The sequence below is a fragment of the Ciconia boyciana genome, chromosome 2, assembly GCF_034638445.1.
Source record: "Ciconia boyciana chromosome 2, ASM3463844v1, whole genome shotgun sequence".
NCBI lineage: Eukaryota > Metazoa > Chordata > Aves > Ciconiiformes > Ciconiidae > Ciconia > Ciconia boyciana.
In genome coordinates this window covers 5,936,727-5,951,055 of record NC_132935.1, presented here as the reverse complement: position 1 = coordinate 5,951,055, position 14,329 = coordinate 5,936,727, and the positions used below count along the sequence as shown (strand labels likewise).

General features: G+C 42.4%; 1 protein-coding gene across 1 annotated transcript in view; it reads right to left on the bottom strand.

The window, feature by feature from the left end:
• The window catches only part of COL22A1 (collagen type XXII alpha 1 chain), a 210,824-nt gene that overhangs the window by 134,322 nt on the left and 62,173 nt on the right, over positions 1-14,329 (bottom strand). Inside the window, exons 5-9 of the mRNA XM_072851149.1 lie at positions 6,064-6,187; positions 3,274-3,549; positions 2,124-2,204; positions 1,402-1,515; positions 763-807 (exon numbers count right to left, since the gene is read on the bottom strand). Coding sequence (XP_072707250.1) covers positions 763-807; positions 1,402-1,515; positions 2,124-2,204; positions 3,274-3,549; positions 6,064-6,187 — 640 coding nt within the window. The remainder of the gene's footprint in view (positions 1-762; positions 808-1,401; positions 1,516-2,123; positions 2,205-3,273; positions 3,550-6,063; positions 6,188-14,329) is intronic.

Below are 14,329 nucleotides of genomic sequence, written 5' to 3'. Positions count from 1 at the left end.
ACTTTTTCACCTCTTCAGCAATGCTGTGAATCTTTGCTTTCTTCCAGTACAAGTGCTCCCTTTAAGTTCATTGTGTCACAGCTCTATTTGTCATCAAGCACAAAAGGAAAATGTGTGTATGCTGAATGTACACACATGCATATCAAAGAAGCTTGCAGAATATGCAGGATAATATAGAGGTTGCACTGTGAAACTTGAAGCAGAGATCACAACCCCTCTCCTACCCTGTTATCTAGGAAGAAGAGTCCTGAGGAAAGTGGCCTATATTTAACATCAGCTCATGACTCAGACAGTCTTGCTAAGGATAACAGATTGTGGCTAATCCTTTACCCTAGTCTCAGGAAATTTTGTAGAGTGTGACTGGGAGGCTGCTACCTAACCTATGGATATCTAGCACTGCTGAGCGAGGCACAGCACAGAAGCAGCCCATAGTTTTCCAGGTGACTTATGAAAGCGCTATATGACCTAGTGAATAACACTAACTTGCAAAAATGCCAGTTTAGAAGCTACAGGAAAAGATTTTGGAACACACTTACTCTAAGAATGACACAAAGCAGCAACAGAGAAGCTCAAATGTAAGCCTGGAGCAAAGATATAAGATGGCCAGAGTGTCCTGCACTCCCAGGCTCATCCAAAACTATCTGAAATCAGTCATATGCCAAATTGATTCTTATTTCTCAAAATCACCTCCTCAACTTACTCTGAAACTGTTTTCTTTGTTGTTGTTTTTATTGAAAAAATGACCTAGCACATATTACTGACCTTTTGACCTTTAGGGCCTTCAGGGCCAATTGGACCTCTCTCCCCCTAAGACAAAAAAAACATGATTAGTCAGACTGATCTTCTCATTACATACCACAGCAAGGGGTCCAATCCAACAGCAACTGAGGACAACAAAAATGTTTTCAGGTTTTGGTGGAGAACAGACTAAAAATGACATGCCCTCAAGAGCAATGACAGTGAAGCTGGCTTCTCAGAGGTCCCAGCCACAGTCGGTATAAGCAAGCACACTACTTTTAAGCTATGAGATTTTTTCAGTGTGCCTATATTTACCTCTAGAATGTCCTCCTTTTTATTTGAAGAAGGATGCACATAACTGGGCTGGATAAGAATAACCACTTTGTTTTCAAGGTTGTTACCAGGACTACCAGCATGATCAAAATAATTGAATTAGGTAAAGAGAAAACACCTGGAAAGACTGCCGTTACCTCTACAGACATCCCACCTGTGATTAACACATGCCTGGCTCTTTCGATGAAGTGCTTTCCATCCACCACTAGGTCTTAAAGTGCTTCACAAGCAAATACAGCCCTTCTTATAATTCACTTGCACGGTGTCATACCCCTATTTCCAAACTCATCCAGCATGTCTCAAATGAAACACATTCATATCAACACTCACCTTTTGTCCAGCAGGACAGGAGCAGTTGACAGTCTTGAGGTGGCCAACTTGCTCGCTGCCAACAGTGGGCCTCACTTCCAGGGGAGGTGCTTCTGTCAGGACCGTGACCTGGCACTACACCCAAACACTCAAGGTCAGGACGAAGCCTTCGATGCTAGAAAGCTTCCTCTTCCACCCACTTTGGAGAAACCGCTTAGGCATTACTGGGTAACGCAGAGCTAAATGACTCGTAGTGAGGAACGAAATCCCACAAAAGCCATTCATTCAAGCAATAGGGAAAAACATGACAAAATGAACAATGAATCTCTTTAACCAGAATTGAGGGGAGAAGAGTGAAAGGAGGGTAGAAGTTTTGAATAAGAGCTGGGCACAGGGAACTAAGCAGCAACTGGCATCATTTTAGCTCTTCCCAAATAAAACCAGTGGGAAACCTGTTGAATATTTCATGCTGAATTTCTGTTGTTCCGTCATCGCTTCAGGGTTTTGTTTCCCCTGACAGTTTGACACGGAAAGAGCAACTTGGAAACTTCAAATTCCTCATACTCATCCCTCTGCAGTGATCCTCTTCTGGTGCTGCTACATTACCAATTATATAGTTAGGTTTCATTCACCATCATTAAAAAAATGATAATCCCACACTGTCATATATTCCCTGATTTATGTAATAGATTTCAATGAAGAGTGTTCATGTGAAAACGAATAAATGACAAAAAAACGCTTACGGGTCCAGAGGGAATGTCACAGCAGGTCTCCAGCTCAGCATGCCGAGAATCACAGTAAATAACCATCCGCTGAAGATCAAACTAGAAGACAAAGTGAGACAATAGTCTCAGAGACAGTAAATTATTAAAGACCGCATGTCCTTTTGCTTGGATACAAACAGTGCAGACGAATACAAACAAAAGCCAGATGGGGCTAAATTCATAGTGATTCTATGGATCCTGTAGTCAATATCTATCTCTCTCTGTATCAATAATGGACCAATATCTCAGCATGCTTCAAGAGTGCTAAGCTAATGAGACCCGGAATATGCCTATTAAAATTCTGGTGCAGGTTTTCATACAAATAAGGAGGCATGCTAATCCCCATGTCCTGGCCAAATTTCTGTCTGAGAAGACATATTCTGACCACCTCCATCCTTCCTAGAATTTTGTCTAGACATAAAGTTTGTTTTCCTCCTGTTGTGCCTTGCATCTTCTGACCATTTACCCCTGCATGAGAAATCCTATTAGCACATTTAATATGCACATTCCATCCATTTTGCACAGCTAGGAAAGATTACACAAGTCTCAAAACACCAAACAATCACAGATAAGTTACACCAGGTTAACACTGCTACTGGACAATCAAGTCCAAACTGCAGGGCTCAACTTCACTTCAACTGGAGCAAGAGTGATTTAATATCAGGTATCTTTTCTGAGGAACTGAGAATATATCGTGACTCTCCGGAGTTAACAAGCTTTCTTTTTTTCCCCATCTATTCCTATCACAGGTGGAAACATTCACAATGCCAAGATCAGACAGCAAAAGACCTTTACGTGTGTAGTGCAGTACCCAGTCTGACGATATTTGTGGATGATTTTGTCTCTGATTTTTTAACTATAGAACATTCTGGGACTAGACAGAAAGATGAAATTAATTTCTCATTTTTTATCCCTATTATAGAGATACTGACAGTCTTACATAGAAAGACAGCAAGTCTTGTACGTGATGAGATGCCAATCTGTCTTAGCTATGTAACACAGGCAACGTTTCAGTGATGCTGCTTTAGGAAAAGTGTCAATTACAACATAACCCCCCAAACCCCATTCACACACTGCAAACCCAATGCTGAATGTTACCCCAGCTCTAATCGGCACACCCAGTACTTACATCAATGGGGATGCTATCATACAAGCGTTTGCCAATCACAGTCTTTCCTTGAATGTCAATATTTTCCCTGTCTTCAATAGGCAGCATCTGCACCAGTCTGCAGTCTATGTAAAGTGAGACAGCCTTTGACTGAATGCTGAGGGCAATTTTGTGCCAGCTGCGGTCAAAAAGATCACTGACTCGTGCATTTCGGAAGACCACTCTCACGGCGTCCTTGGTGAGCCCAATGGCATTGTACTCCACAGCTTTGTTCTCTCCATCCAGTCGGATCGAGACCTATGGGCAGACAGAAATGATTTTGCTAGTAAAGTACAAAGCCTCCTCCTTCCTCCTGCCAGCCTTCCATTGCGACTGACATCCCAAAGTCAGGGATGGTACAGCATGTGGTGAGAAGCCCAAGCAAAGAGTAGAAGACAGAGTTTTGTGAGATGAATGAAATTGGACAGGGAGCCTACACCTGTTCTAGTAAATAAGATGGGGCAGGGCACAGGCTTGGGTGCAGAGCCACGACCATCTAAAGACTTCTCTTTGGAGTACAGTCCTTGGCATGGTTTCAGTAATGCCACCTTGATGCCTCCCAGGCAATGCTTGGGCATGGTTGGGTGGTAGCACATGTCAGAGGTATCTACCCAAAAGCAGACAGACAAAGCTAGACTGTTTTGGATCCCTCTGTCCTGTGCATTCCTCCACTCCTTCCTGTCAGGTTCTGTGCTCTTTAGTACCCATCACATGTCCTCAGCTGTCCCATGAGGCATGGACAAATCCATCATTGCCTGGTATGAAACCAGTCTGCTGAGCTGTAGCACTACCCACACTTTATTTAAGACGCTTTGAACAGAAAACTGAAACACACAATAATGATTATGCCTTAGGCTCAGAGGAGACCTAGGACCACGTATTACACAGTGTGGACACAGCCAGGTGGACATGCCACTTAAAGTCAGTGCCGAAGACTGGTTCCTGGCCTAATCCAGTTAATTAGAAATAGAAGAGACAATGCCTAGGGATACGGGAAAGCTAGAAGGGTTTAAGGACAGATGGCCTCAAATGTCTTCCTTTCTGACTAAAATAATCAAGTGTAACACACAAGAAATGAGGTCCTAAGTGACAATTCTTAAGCAAAGTATTTTCAAGTGAAAGTGGAAAAAAAAGTCCATTTTATTTCTGTATTAAATCATGTCACTCCACTTGATCACTGCAGAATCAAAATCCCACCACTGCCTCCCTCTGCCTTTCTCCCTCTACATGTCTCTGCTTTTCTCCCCTCACAAGCCGTTCTTAACAGCATCTTGCTACACTCTCCACCGCATCGCAAGCTATGGAGCAGGCAAAAATAGGCTTTTGAAGACATTATACTTTTAGTTCATTTACAAACTGATTTCTTCTTTTACCAAAGTCAGGCAGTTACCAGCAAGCAGCAGTGAATGGAGCGAAGTGCAGCGCCAGGGGAACAAACAGCGCGTCCGCAAGCTGCAGAGCTGGAAGGAGTTTGGCCACGTCGGCACCGAGCCGTGTCTGATGTAAGCAGCCCAGGGTAGGCTGACTCCAGATCTGACCCAACATCTCCATGCAGCTGAGCACCGTGCTGGCTGGAAATGCCAGCTCAGATCAGCATTAGCTCAGAAGTGTCTGCAGTCTGGAAGCTATGCAGGTCTGCAATATAGTGGCCAAACCACTACTGACTTCACATGAAACAAGGCTCATGAGGCTCTAAGGCACTTCTGGCACCACAATTTAAGGCACTTTTGAAAATGTTACTGAGAATCTTGAGTGCTTTTTTCTCTCCACACCTAAGTAGTTCAAGTTTTCAGCTGTCTCCAAGAAATACCGAGTGATATACACATTGTCACTCTGCAGGAATTAGGAATGCATGTGGCACAGTAAATCATGTTTCATTTAACAAAGTGCAGCTGATAATAATTTTCAAATGAACCTTTTACCATTGTCTGAAACTCAGTTATCTAAGTTCTCAAACTGCACCTACCCTTCACTGTGAGTTCCCCAAATCCTTTCAAATATGAGTCCCAAAGCAGCAATACTGTGTTACGTGGCTATGTGAGCACATGCTGACAGCCCAGTTTAGAGTCATGGGCACCATGTCATGCCATCAGCACCGTGTTTGTACTGAACAGAAAAACATACAGCCCATCCAAACCACTCCCTCCTCAAGCACACTTGAACCCCTAAACTATAGCATGCTGCTAGGGACATGCCATATAGGAACAGACAGCTCTTTATTACACTCTTATGGTATTTTTCTTCTGAGAACCTGAGAGTACTTGACAAACATTGTTAGATCAAATTCTGCAGGACTCAGGGTTGTGGAGCAATAATAGGTGTTACATCCACATCCTAAGTAAGGAACCTATAATACCTTTGCATGATATCTGTGCAAAAACTTGACATAGCTCACTGCTCTGTGGTACGCTGTGTTTTTCCAATCTTTTCCAATCTTTTTCCAAACAGGCAAAATATTATCCCTAAACAGAACTACCTGAACAAAACAACAAAAAACCCGAAAGTGGTTTCAAAAGCAAGGTTGGTATATTTTTCTCCCCCTTTCCAAATAATGCATCTATCTGCATGCTAACAACAATCAAGGTCTATGCAAACCTTCCTCCAGGGTTTGAATTAAAAGTAAAGGGGTTTTGGCAAAACAAACTGAAAGACAGGCAAAGGGATTTTTACTAGTCTACAAGGAAAAAGGAGTGGGAGGCTAAGGCAAGAAAGTTGGTTCATGCAACAAAAGAGTAACAAGGCTGCTCTTGCTGGCTGCAAAGGCCCTTGTACCTGTGGTATGCCGTACTTGTCAATAATCTGCCAAATATACCAGTCTTCTTTCCTGGAAGCCTTCCGGAATTTGAAGGTAGTTACAAAGGCATATTCATCAGGCAGACCTTGTGGAAATACATCCCTGGCATAGGAAGGGAAAAAGAGAGCAATGTATCAGGCTTAGCAGTGAAGAGCAGAACTTCTAAAACTCTCTGCATGTCCCAGCAACGCTTCCCGAAAGTATCACATAGTTCCTACAAAATCTGCTATATTTGGCAGCCTGCAGAGAGATGAACATGAGCTTGTGCCCTCCAGGTGGTTCTGTCCTTGAGGAGCCCTTTTTGGAACAATGGTGAAGCTCTCAAATTAAATAAGAACCGGTGAAAATCTGCAGTCTAGTATCTATCATGTCAAAGCAGTTGTTTTTCACCTGATCCTTCAGTTCATGCAATCTGTAAACCATTCTGTTGCTCTCTAGATGCACTGGAGACCTGTGACATCTGACAATGGGCAGGCACACCTGAAACTCTCTATAAATGTACAGTTGTAGTAACAAATATTGTAATATTTGCCCCAAAACAGGCACTACACCTCATGCCTGTCCAAGAAGATGTTCCTTGGCTGATGGCCTGGGAGAACAGAAGAACCTTCTCAAATCAAACATTACAAACACATTAGGCAGAAATTTATTTGGTGTGACACCATGATCCCTGCCTAAGTCTGAGGTAACCAAAACCAGCACTGTTTGACTCAGCCGCAACATAAGAACATACCATAACATGAACACGCAGGGCTGGACAGAAGGATTAACTAATGCAGTTTTATTATTTTTTTTGGTCACTAGCCATTACTGGATGCCTAAGAATGAGAATGAACAGAACAAACATACCCCCCCTACCTCCACCTCTTTGGGATCCAGTGGTCAGATTCAGAGACAACTACAATTTCTACATTAATAACTTTGTATGGATTTATCTTGTATGGCCTTCTCTAGTCTCCCCTCAAACTCAGGTAAACTTATTACATCCACAACATCCTTTGGCAAGGAATCACACAGTTCTGCTACCCACTGTATAATGAGCCTCCTCTTGTTTGTTTAGGACCTAGCTCAGTTTTTATAAGGGACAACAAAATGAACCTATTCTTTTTCTATTTTTTATGCCATTCGTGATTTTGCAAACTTTCCTTGTAATGCCTCTAAGCCATCTCTTTTTCCAGCTGAAGAGTCCCAGTTAACTTCATTGTTCCTCATGCCCAAGCCAGCCTGCTCCTCTGATCGTTCCTAAATAGGCCCTTCCTAAATATCATGTCTTTGCTTCTGGACATCTGAGCAGTCAGGCATAAGCACCCATTAGAAAACAAAACACAATGGCAGGAAGTAATGAAGAGCAAAGCAATGAAGACAGATTCTCTTAAGGAATATTTGACATAGTCCATCACTATGCAGAAACTGGCACTGTCAAAGGCACACAAAACTAAAGGCTCTTAATAGTGCTTGAAGAAAAATCCTCAAAATTTCCAAAATAAATACTTCGTTTTGCAATTACAGCAAAGGTTGAAAGCTAGTCTTTCCTAATGCCAAAATATTCAGTCACCTTTTAATCTGTGCTTTGAATTTTCTGTCTTTTTAGCCACAAGTTCAGAACACTGTGGCTTCATCTACTACTGTGGCTTTTGCTATATAAAATGCCCATGCAGACTATGCACCATTATAAGCTGGTCTTCCCACTGGGGACACAAGCACTCTCTGTCAAGTCTTCCAACACAAGAGAAAACTGAATCAGGCTCCCACTAGCTCCTTTACAAAACCATTCCTTTAGGAGAGCAGACAAGGCTGTCTCGCTTCTTGGTACTAGCTATTCACAAACCAGCCCACCCTCGTCACAGATCCACCTCACCCCAGCACCCATCTCTCCCATGGCACACAAAAGAGCCAGACACTCCCCCCTGCTTCATGACAAAACAAGAAGTGTGTCGGTTGTCACTCTTGTGGCAGAGTTGCCATGGAGAATACAACTGGCATGACTGGGGAACTGAAAGTCACCAAGAAAGTCTATGGGATGTTTGGCAAGAGAGTCAGGTCAGTCACATCCGCCCTCCCAACAGGGCACCCCACCAGGTCTCCTTCACCATTGACATGCCTTAGTGCAAATTTTCTGTCAAATGGCTTTGTACACTCATTGTGTCCAAGTTTGTCAGAGAAGAAGATGCATGTTTCAGCTTTTAACATCCACCCCTTCAAGAAAGCAAGGTGGCAATGTTTATAGTTGAAAAGGTGTTGCTTATCACTCCATCGTCTTGAACAAAAACCATGGATGTTTCTACATGAGAGTGCTGCCAGTGGGGGCATTTGCCTGTGGCTCAACTCTTCAAACTCTGTCATTTCAGCATGCATGCCTAATGCATTTACCTTCACTTACTCCTCACCACCTATCTTCACCATCACAACTGGGTTTAATGAGTTCTCTCTCTGTCCTGCCTTTTAGGATTCTGATTCACATTTGGGGCATATACAGTGCCCAATACAGAGTGTTGAACTACTCTTCTAGCTACAGTCCACCACCAACTCCAGCCTCCCACTGAATGAAAAGCAGGCAGAGAAATGGTTCCTCAGTTAATCCAGTGGTGGCACAAAGTAGTGGAGTTACAGCTCTGGGGGTGCTTTGCTCTCCTCCTGATACATAACATGTGTGCTACCATCATATCAACAGCAGCAAGACACTTGCTTTCAATGCTGCCTTTCCCTAATGGTTTTTCAACTCTGCATATGCAGGTGTGCTTCATTCCAAGTGCAAATTAAAGGCACTGGCTGTGACTGTGGCATCACCACTTTGCTGAGCAGGGAAGTATAGAAGCATGTGGTTGAAATTAATCCCCCAAGATATTACGTTGAGCCTTGGGCCTGACAACCTACAACCAAATCTGGAAGAGTCAACTGCTGGCCTCTGTGCTAAGATAGTCTTTCTGGATACCTCTGAGCTGGGAACAGGAATATCACCATGCGAGCTTAAATTCAAAAAGGGTTTTCAGATGCTCAATGCCCACAGAAATAACTGGGAGTTACGTACCTAAATATCCTTGTGAGTCTGGCCACACCTCATCACACAGAGGCTGACAAATGGCCCATCAGATAGATTTAAACTGATAGAAAGCTATAATGACCTATTACCTGTCACCCTCAACTGATTTTTAAAGGTGCCAAAGAACTGGCTGCAAGTTCCCAACACAGAAAGGTTTCATGCCAAAAGCAAATCTAAACACACTCCCGTTGCTCTGAAGATATGATAAAAGCTGTTTCTGAAGTCCTTGGTCCCTGCATCTTTTACAGAGATGCATTACTGCATAAATAATGAAAACTCTGTTTATGAGTTTTCATTTATTTCCTCACTAAAAAGTGATCTCCATCTAGAAGCTCAGCTTTACGTAGGAATCCAAGGGCAGGAATTGGTGTCCCCAGAAATGTTTTATTTCCTTCTTTCACCCAAGGCTGAACTGAACTGATGATCCATATTATGGAGCTTTGCTGGATGTCTGGTATCTACAGGGAGCACTCTGCCAGCTTCTTGGTCTATAATTCTGACAACAGGATGGATTGCAGAAGAGGCCATTATAAAACTCCAAGACAAGAGAATTGCCTGGTGCTGCAGGTTAGTCTAAGAGTTAATTAACCCAACTCCAAGGTCAGGTGAACTTCTACAAAGAAAAAATTATAATAACCAGGCAGGAGGTTCTCTTAGCTATTTCCCATTTTCACTGTATAGCCTCCTTCTTACATGCTTTTGTTTGGCATAAGAGCCTACATCTGTGACAATCAGCATGAGATCCCACATCTATAATAATAACACAATGGAGAAAAAATAAGAGTATCAGTTCTTCAGTATTTCAGATGCTGAATGTAACAACAATTAATAGAGTGCCTGCATTTGGTGGGGAAGGGCATAATTAATGTATTTGGGAAATTTGACCACTTCTACAACAGCTAAAAACTGCTAATACTCAATGATGTAACTCATTGACCATTAGTGGTTTTCATGTCTGAAACAAGGCTGGAGAAAGCCAGTTCATGTCCATATGTATCACATCACCAGAGACTCTTAGAATGACAGAAAAAAAAAGAAACAAAAAAAAGGAAAAAGGAAAAGAAAGGGCTGTAGAAGGATTGTCACAACACAGAATCAACCCCACCTGTACATCCTTGGCAGACATTTCTTTGGGCTCTACTTCAGAAACCTCAGTGATGGAACAGATACAACCTCCCTAGGTAATTTCTTCCTGTGTTTAACTATCCTACATGGATGGTTAATGTAGGATGTTTAACTATCCTACATTATATCCTACATGCTACAAAAAAGGTCTATCCTAAATCTCACTTACTGCAGTTTAATCTTCCTGAAATAGCCTTCAGTCATTCCACCTCAGCCATGCTTCATCTCCTTTACCTTGTTAGAAGGTAAGGTTAGATATAGGAGAAGGTTAGATATAGGAGACTATATCCATACTAGTAAATAATGGTCAGGGTCCATTTGCTAGCCATGAGTGAAGTTCAACTGAATGCTTCTTTCCCAAAGAGAGTGATCATATCCAAACTGCCTTTGGGGAGCAGTCTCTGGCATGCTCCATCCTCCACACCAGGCTCAGGCATTGTCTGGGATAACACTGCTTGACATCAGCCAAAACTAACTTGACATGAGCACACGAACAGGTGAAGAGCACAAATGATGCGAGCCTAGTGCTGGGGCCCATGAATTCACCCTGTTTCTTTGTTTAGTAACAAAGCAGCCTACAAGGAATTCCTCAGGTGTGCTTCTAACAGACATTCTCCTACTAACTTCACAGCAGATTTGGACAGACATGTTTCTTCTGGATGACAAGCACTTGCCTGGCATAGAGGTCATGAGATCAGATAGGGGCCACACCAAGATCCTTCAGCTGGGAAGGCTGCTCTCACCACTTCCTTATAGCAAGGATCTGTGCCTGCCATCCCTGACCTCAGCACAGCATCTTGGTCTTTTTCCAACTCCAGCACCATGAGAAATTTTGGGACAGGTCACAGACCAGGCCTAACAGCTGCCTCTGGTATGGAGGAAGAGTGGGGCAAAGGGAAAGACAGGGCTGGCAGAGGGTGAGAGAGGGTGAAGCATTGAATCACAAATCACAGAATTGTTGAGGGTTGAAGGAACCTCTTGAAATCATCTAGTCTAAAGAAGGTTTTTCTTGTGTTCAGATTGAATTTCAAGTTTTTAATTTGTTCCTATTGCTTCTTGTCCTGTTACTGGATACCATTGAGAAGAGTCTGGCTCCGCCTTTTTTGCTTCCTCCCCATCAGGTATTTATACACATGGATAAGATCCCCTCCTTGAGCTTTCTCTTCTCCAAGCTGAAGAACCTTAGTTGTCTCTGCTTTTCCTCATATGAAATATACATTTGAGAAGAAGTAAGGAACAAGGAAGCATTGAACAGGTTTCATGTTTAGTGTAGGAGGTCTTGGCAGCTTTGGGTAGAATTTTCTTCTCTGTGGAGCAGAACAAATGATGAGACCAGGGCAAGAGCTCATGGAGAAACCCAAGGCAGGTAACTGAAGTCAAAGTTGATGTCAGGAGCCAAAGTCTCCAGACAAACACATCAAGGTATACATGCTCAAAAAACCCAAGACTCAGAAACCGGGGGAAACAACACTGTACCAATATAAAGAGTAAACAGATCATGACTATAAGCTAGGCCAAGCATCAGGAAGTTCTGAGAGGTGGCAGCTGGGGTGAGGACCAAGCCAGGCTGGAACCAGATCAGGCAAGAGAAAATTGAGGGATGGACATGGCAGGAGGAAGGCTCTGGAGTCAGGACTAGGAGAAACAGATGGAGAACAGAACAGGATAGTGAGCCAAAAGCTTGGCATTAGCCAAGACAATAGTAATGAGAAACAAGCCTGAGTTCCCAAAACTGGAAATCTGGGGCACAGCTTTGGCCCGAAGACTGATTGAGGAGCCATAAGCAAACAGTAGGACAGCCCCAGTTACTAAGGAGTGGGGAGAAGCACCAGCCAGATTTAGGGACTAGCCCTCAGCCAGCTAGAGAGACCTGTAAGTCCCTCAGTGACCAGTACATTGATTGAGGCCACTTTCCTGGCTGTCATGCTTGCTTGTTCACAGAACCATCACAGGATGCCTCATCACAAATGGGAAGAAAGTTCATAGTTGTAGGCTCCAGATCAGAAGACGAATAGGTACATTCCCCAGGCAGCTAAGCTGGCACTTTGTAAAAGTACTAGTGCTTATATAAAAGGATACAAATCCTTTAAGCAGATAATAAAGTGAATTACATATATTACTCAGTTAATGATTTTGTATCTAATTATGAGATGTTGCTATCCATTGCTAAACGTTGCTTGAGGTTATCTGCAAGACAGGACAGATGTTTTTGTTTTGTTTATTATTCCAGTTACCAGTTTTGTGCAGCTTTACAAGATTGCATTTTCTGTGAGCAATGACCCTATATGCACCATCTCAGAATCCTGACGTCCAAAGGCTAAAATGAACCAAATATGCAGACACCTTCCATGGTGATATATCCATTTGGGTTCATTCCCAAACCACAGGAGTATGGAAGTTAAAATATGAAAGGCTGAAAATATAGAAGTTCTTCTTTAATTCCGTGTTTCAGTTAATCATTGAGAAGGACGCTTAGTCATTTCAATCTACTAATTAAGGATGTTTTACTTCTAATTGTCCTCGGCAATAAAATATTCTACTTATTTTAAAAACAACAACAAATAAATGGGTGCAATCTGAACAGAAGGAAAGTCATCATAGCTGGTTGGTCTGGCTTCACTCTCTCAGTCTTTCTGGGAAAACAACAACAGAAACAACAACAACAAAGTACTTCAACCCTTAATTTGAAAAAGGAATGCAAATGGACAACTGTCTCTAATCTCTCCTAACTTGTTGTAGTGGTTAATTACGCTCATTGTTAAAAGCGTGCCTTTCTTCCATGCTTTTTTTGGATGTTGTTAACAGGCAGCCACTGACTTTCAGTCTACCACTATCCTTAGCACCAAAGACCCTTTACTAAACTTTGATTCCCCAGAAGTTCTTACAGAGCGCGATCACCTCAGTTGCTAACCACTTCTTAATTTTACCTGACTACACTGCACTTCTTGAATTTCTCACTGTTAGATTTGTTTCCCAGTTATTTAAACTTTCATTCACTCCATTCCAATCTACTGAATTATGGAAACAAAGACTGGACATAGCACCCCAGCAGCGGTGATTGAGTTGCCTGACATGGAGATAGTCAGCTCATACTTGACAGTTCCTGCTTATACACCCAAGGACTGCACTAGTCCTACTTGTCATGGTATCACCCAGAGCTCAGATTCAGTAGATCATCATTCCCACAATTTCTTAAGTGCAAAGTGGACTTCTTCACTTCAAGGGCTTCCTTCTATGTAGTCTTGGTGGTAATGCTTTACAGTCATAAAGCACGCTGCCACTAGCTGTTACAAGCCTCAGCAAGCAGAGATTCTACTCAGACACTGCTGTGCGCCAAACAAAATAATAGGTTTATTCCCCTCCCCACACACACCAGTTTTATGTATATACCACTTATCAAGACCAAGGTGTCTTTAGTTGGCTGGCCTTCTCCCAGATCATTAATTTACTTACCCTGAGACTTGACATCATTTATGGACTTTAGAGCAAACAGTTTTCCTTTCAGTGTATCATATTTGTATTTTTTTTTTAATACTGTGTTTATATGGAGAAAGAGGGGGAGGGGAGAAGGGCAAATCGATCCAGGTTGGCTCCAGGACAAAAAAAATATTGTGAAATCAAGCAAATGTAAGTCACAGGACAATCTCTAAGATGCAGTGAGCTGAGTAAAAGAGCTAAAACAGAATTAAAAATAACTGCCCTCATCCATAAGAAGGAAAAGAATTACTATCGATTTTTTAAGCTGAAGTTCAAACTAGCACAGAGAAATTTACTGAAAAAATGTTAATGATGACAATTCAATCTATGGCTCATGGTTACTCAGTGAAATTATGCACTCACTCTTTTCAAGGCTAATGCTAGCAGGACTCAAATGACAACCCTAGGAGAAACCATTCTGATAGACTACAACACAACTGGCAGCCTCAGGTCATAAAAGGCTCCGAGGACTGAATCCATGTTGACACAAGGATTAAAAATTGCTCATTCTTTTAGGAGACCAAAACTCATAGTAGCTAACTGATAACGACATCTACTAGGAACTGGTCTCTTATGATTAGCAAATATATGTCTCAATGGGA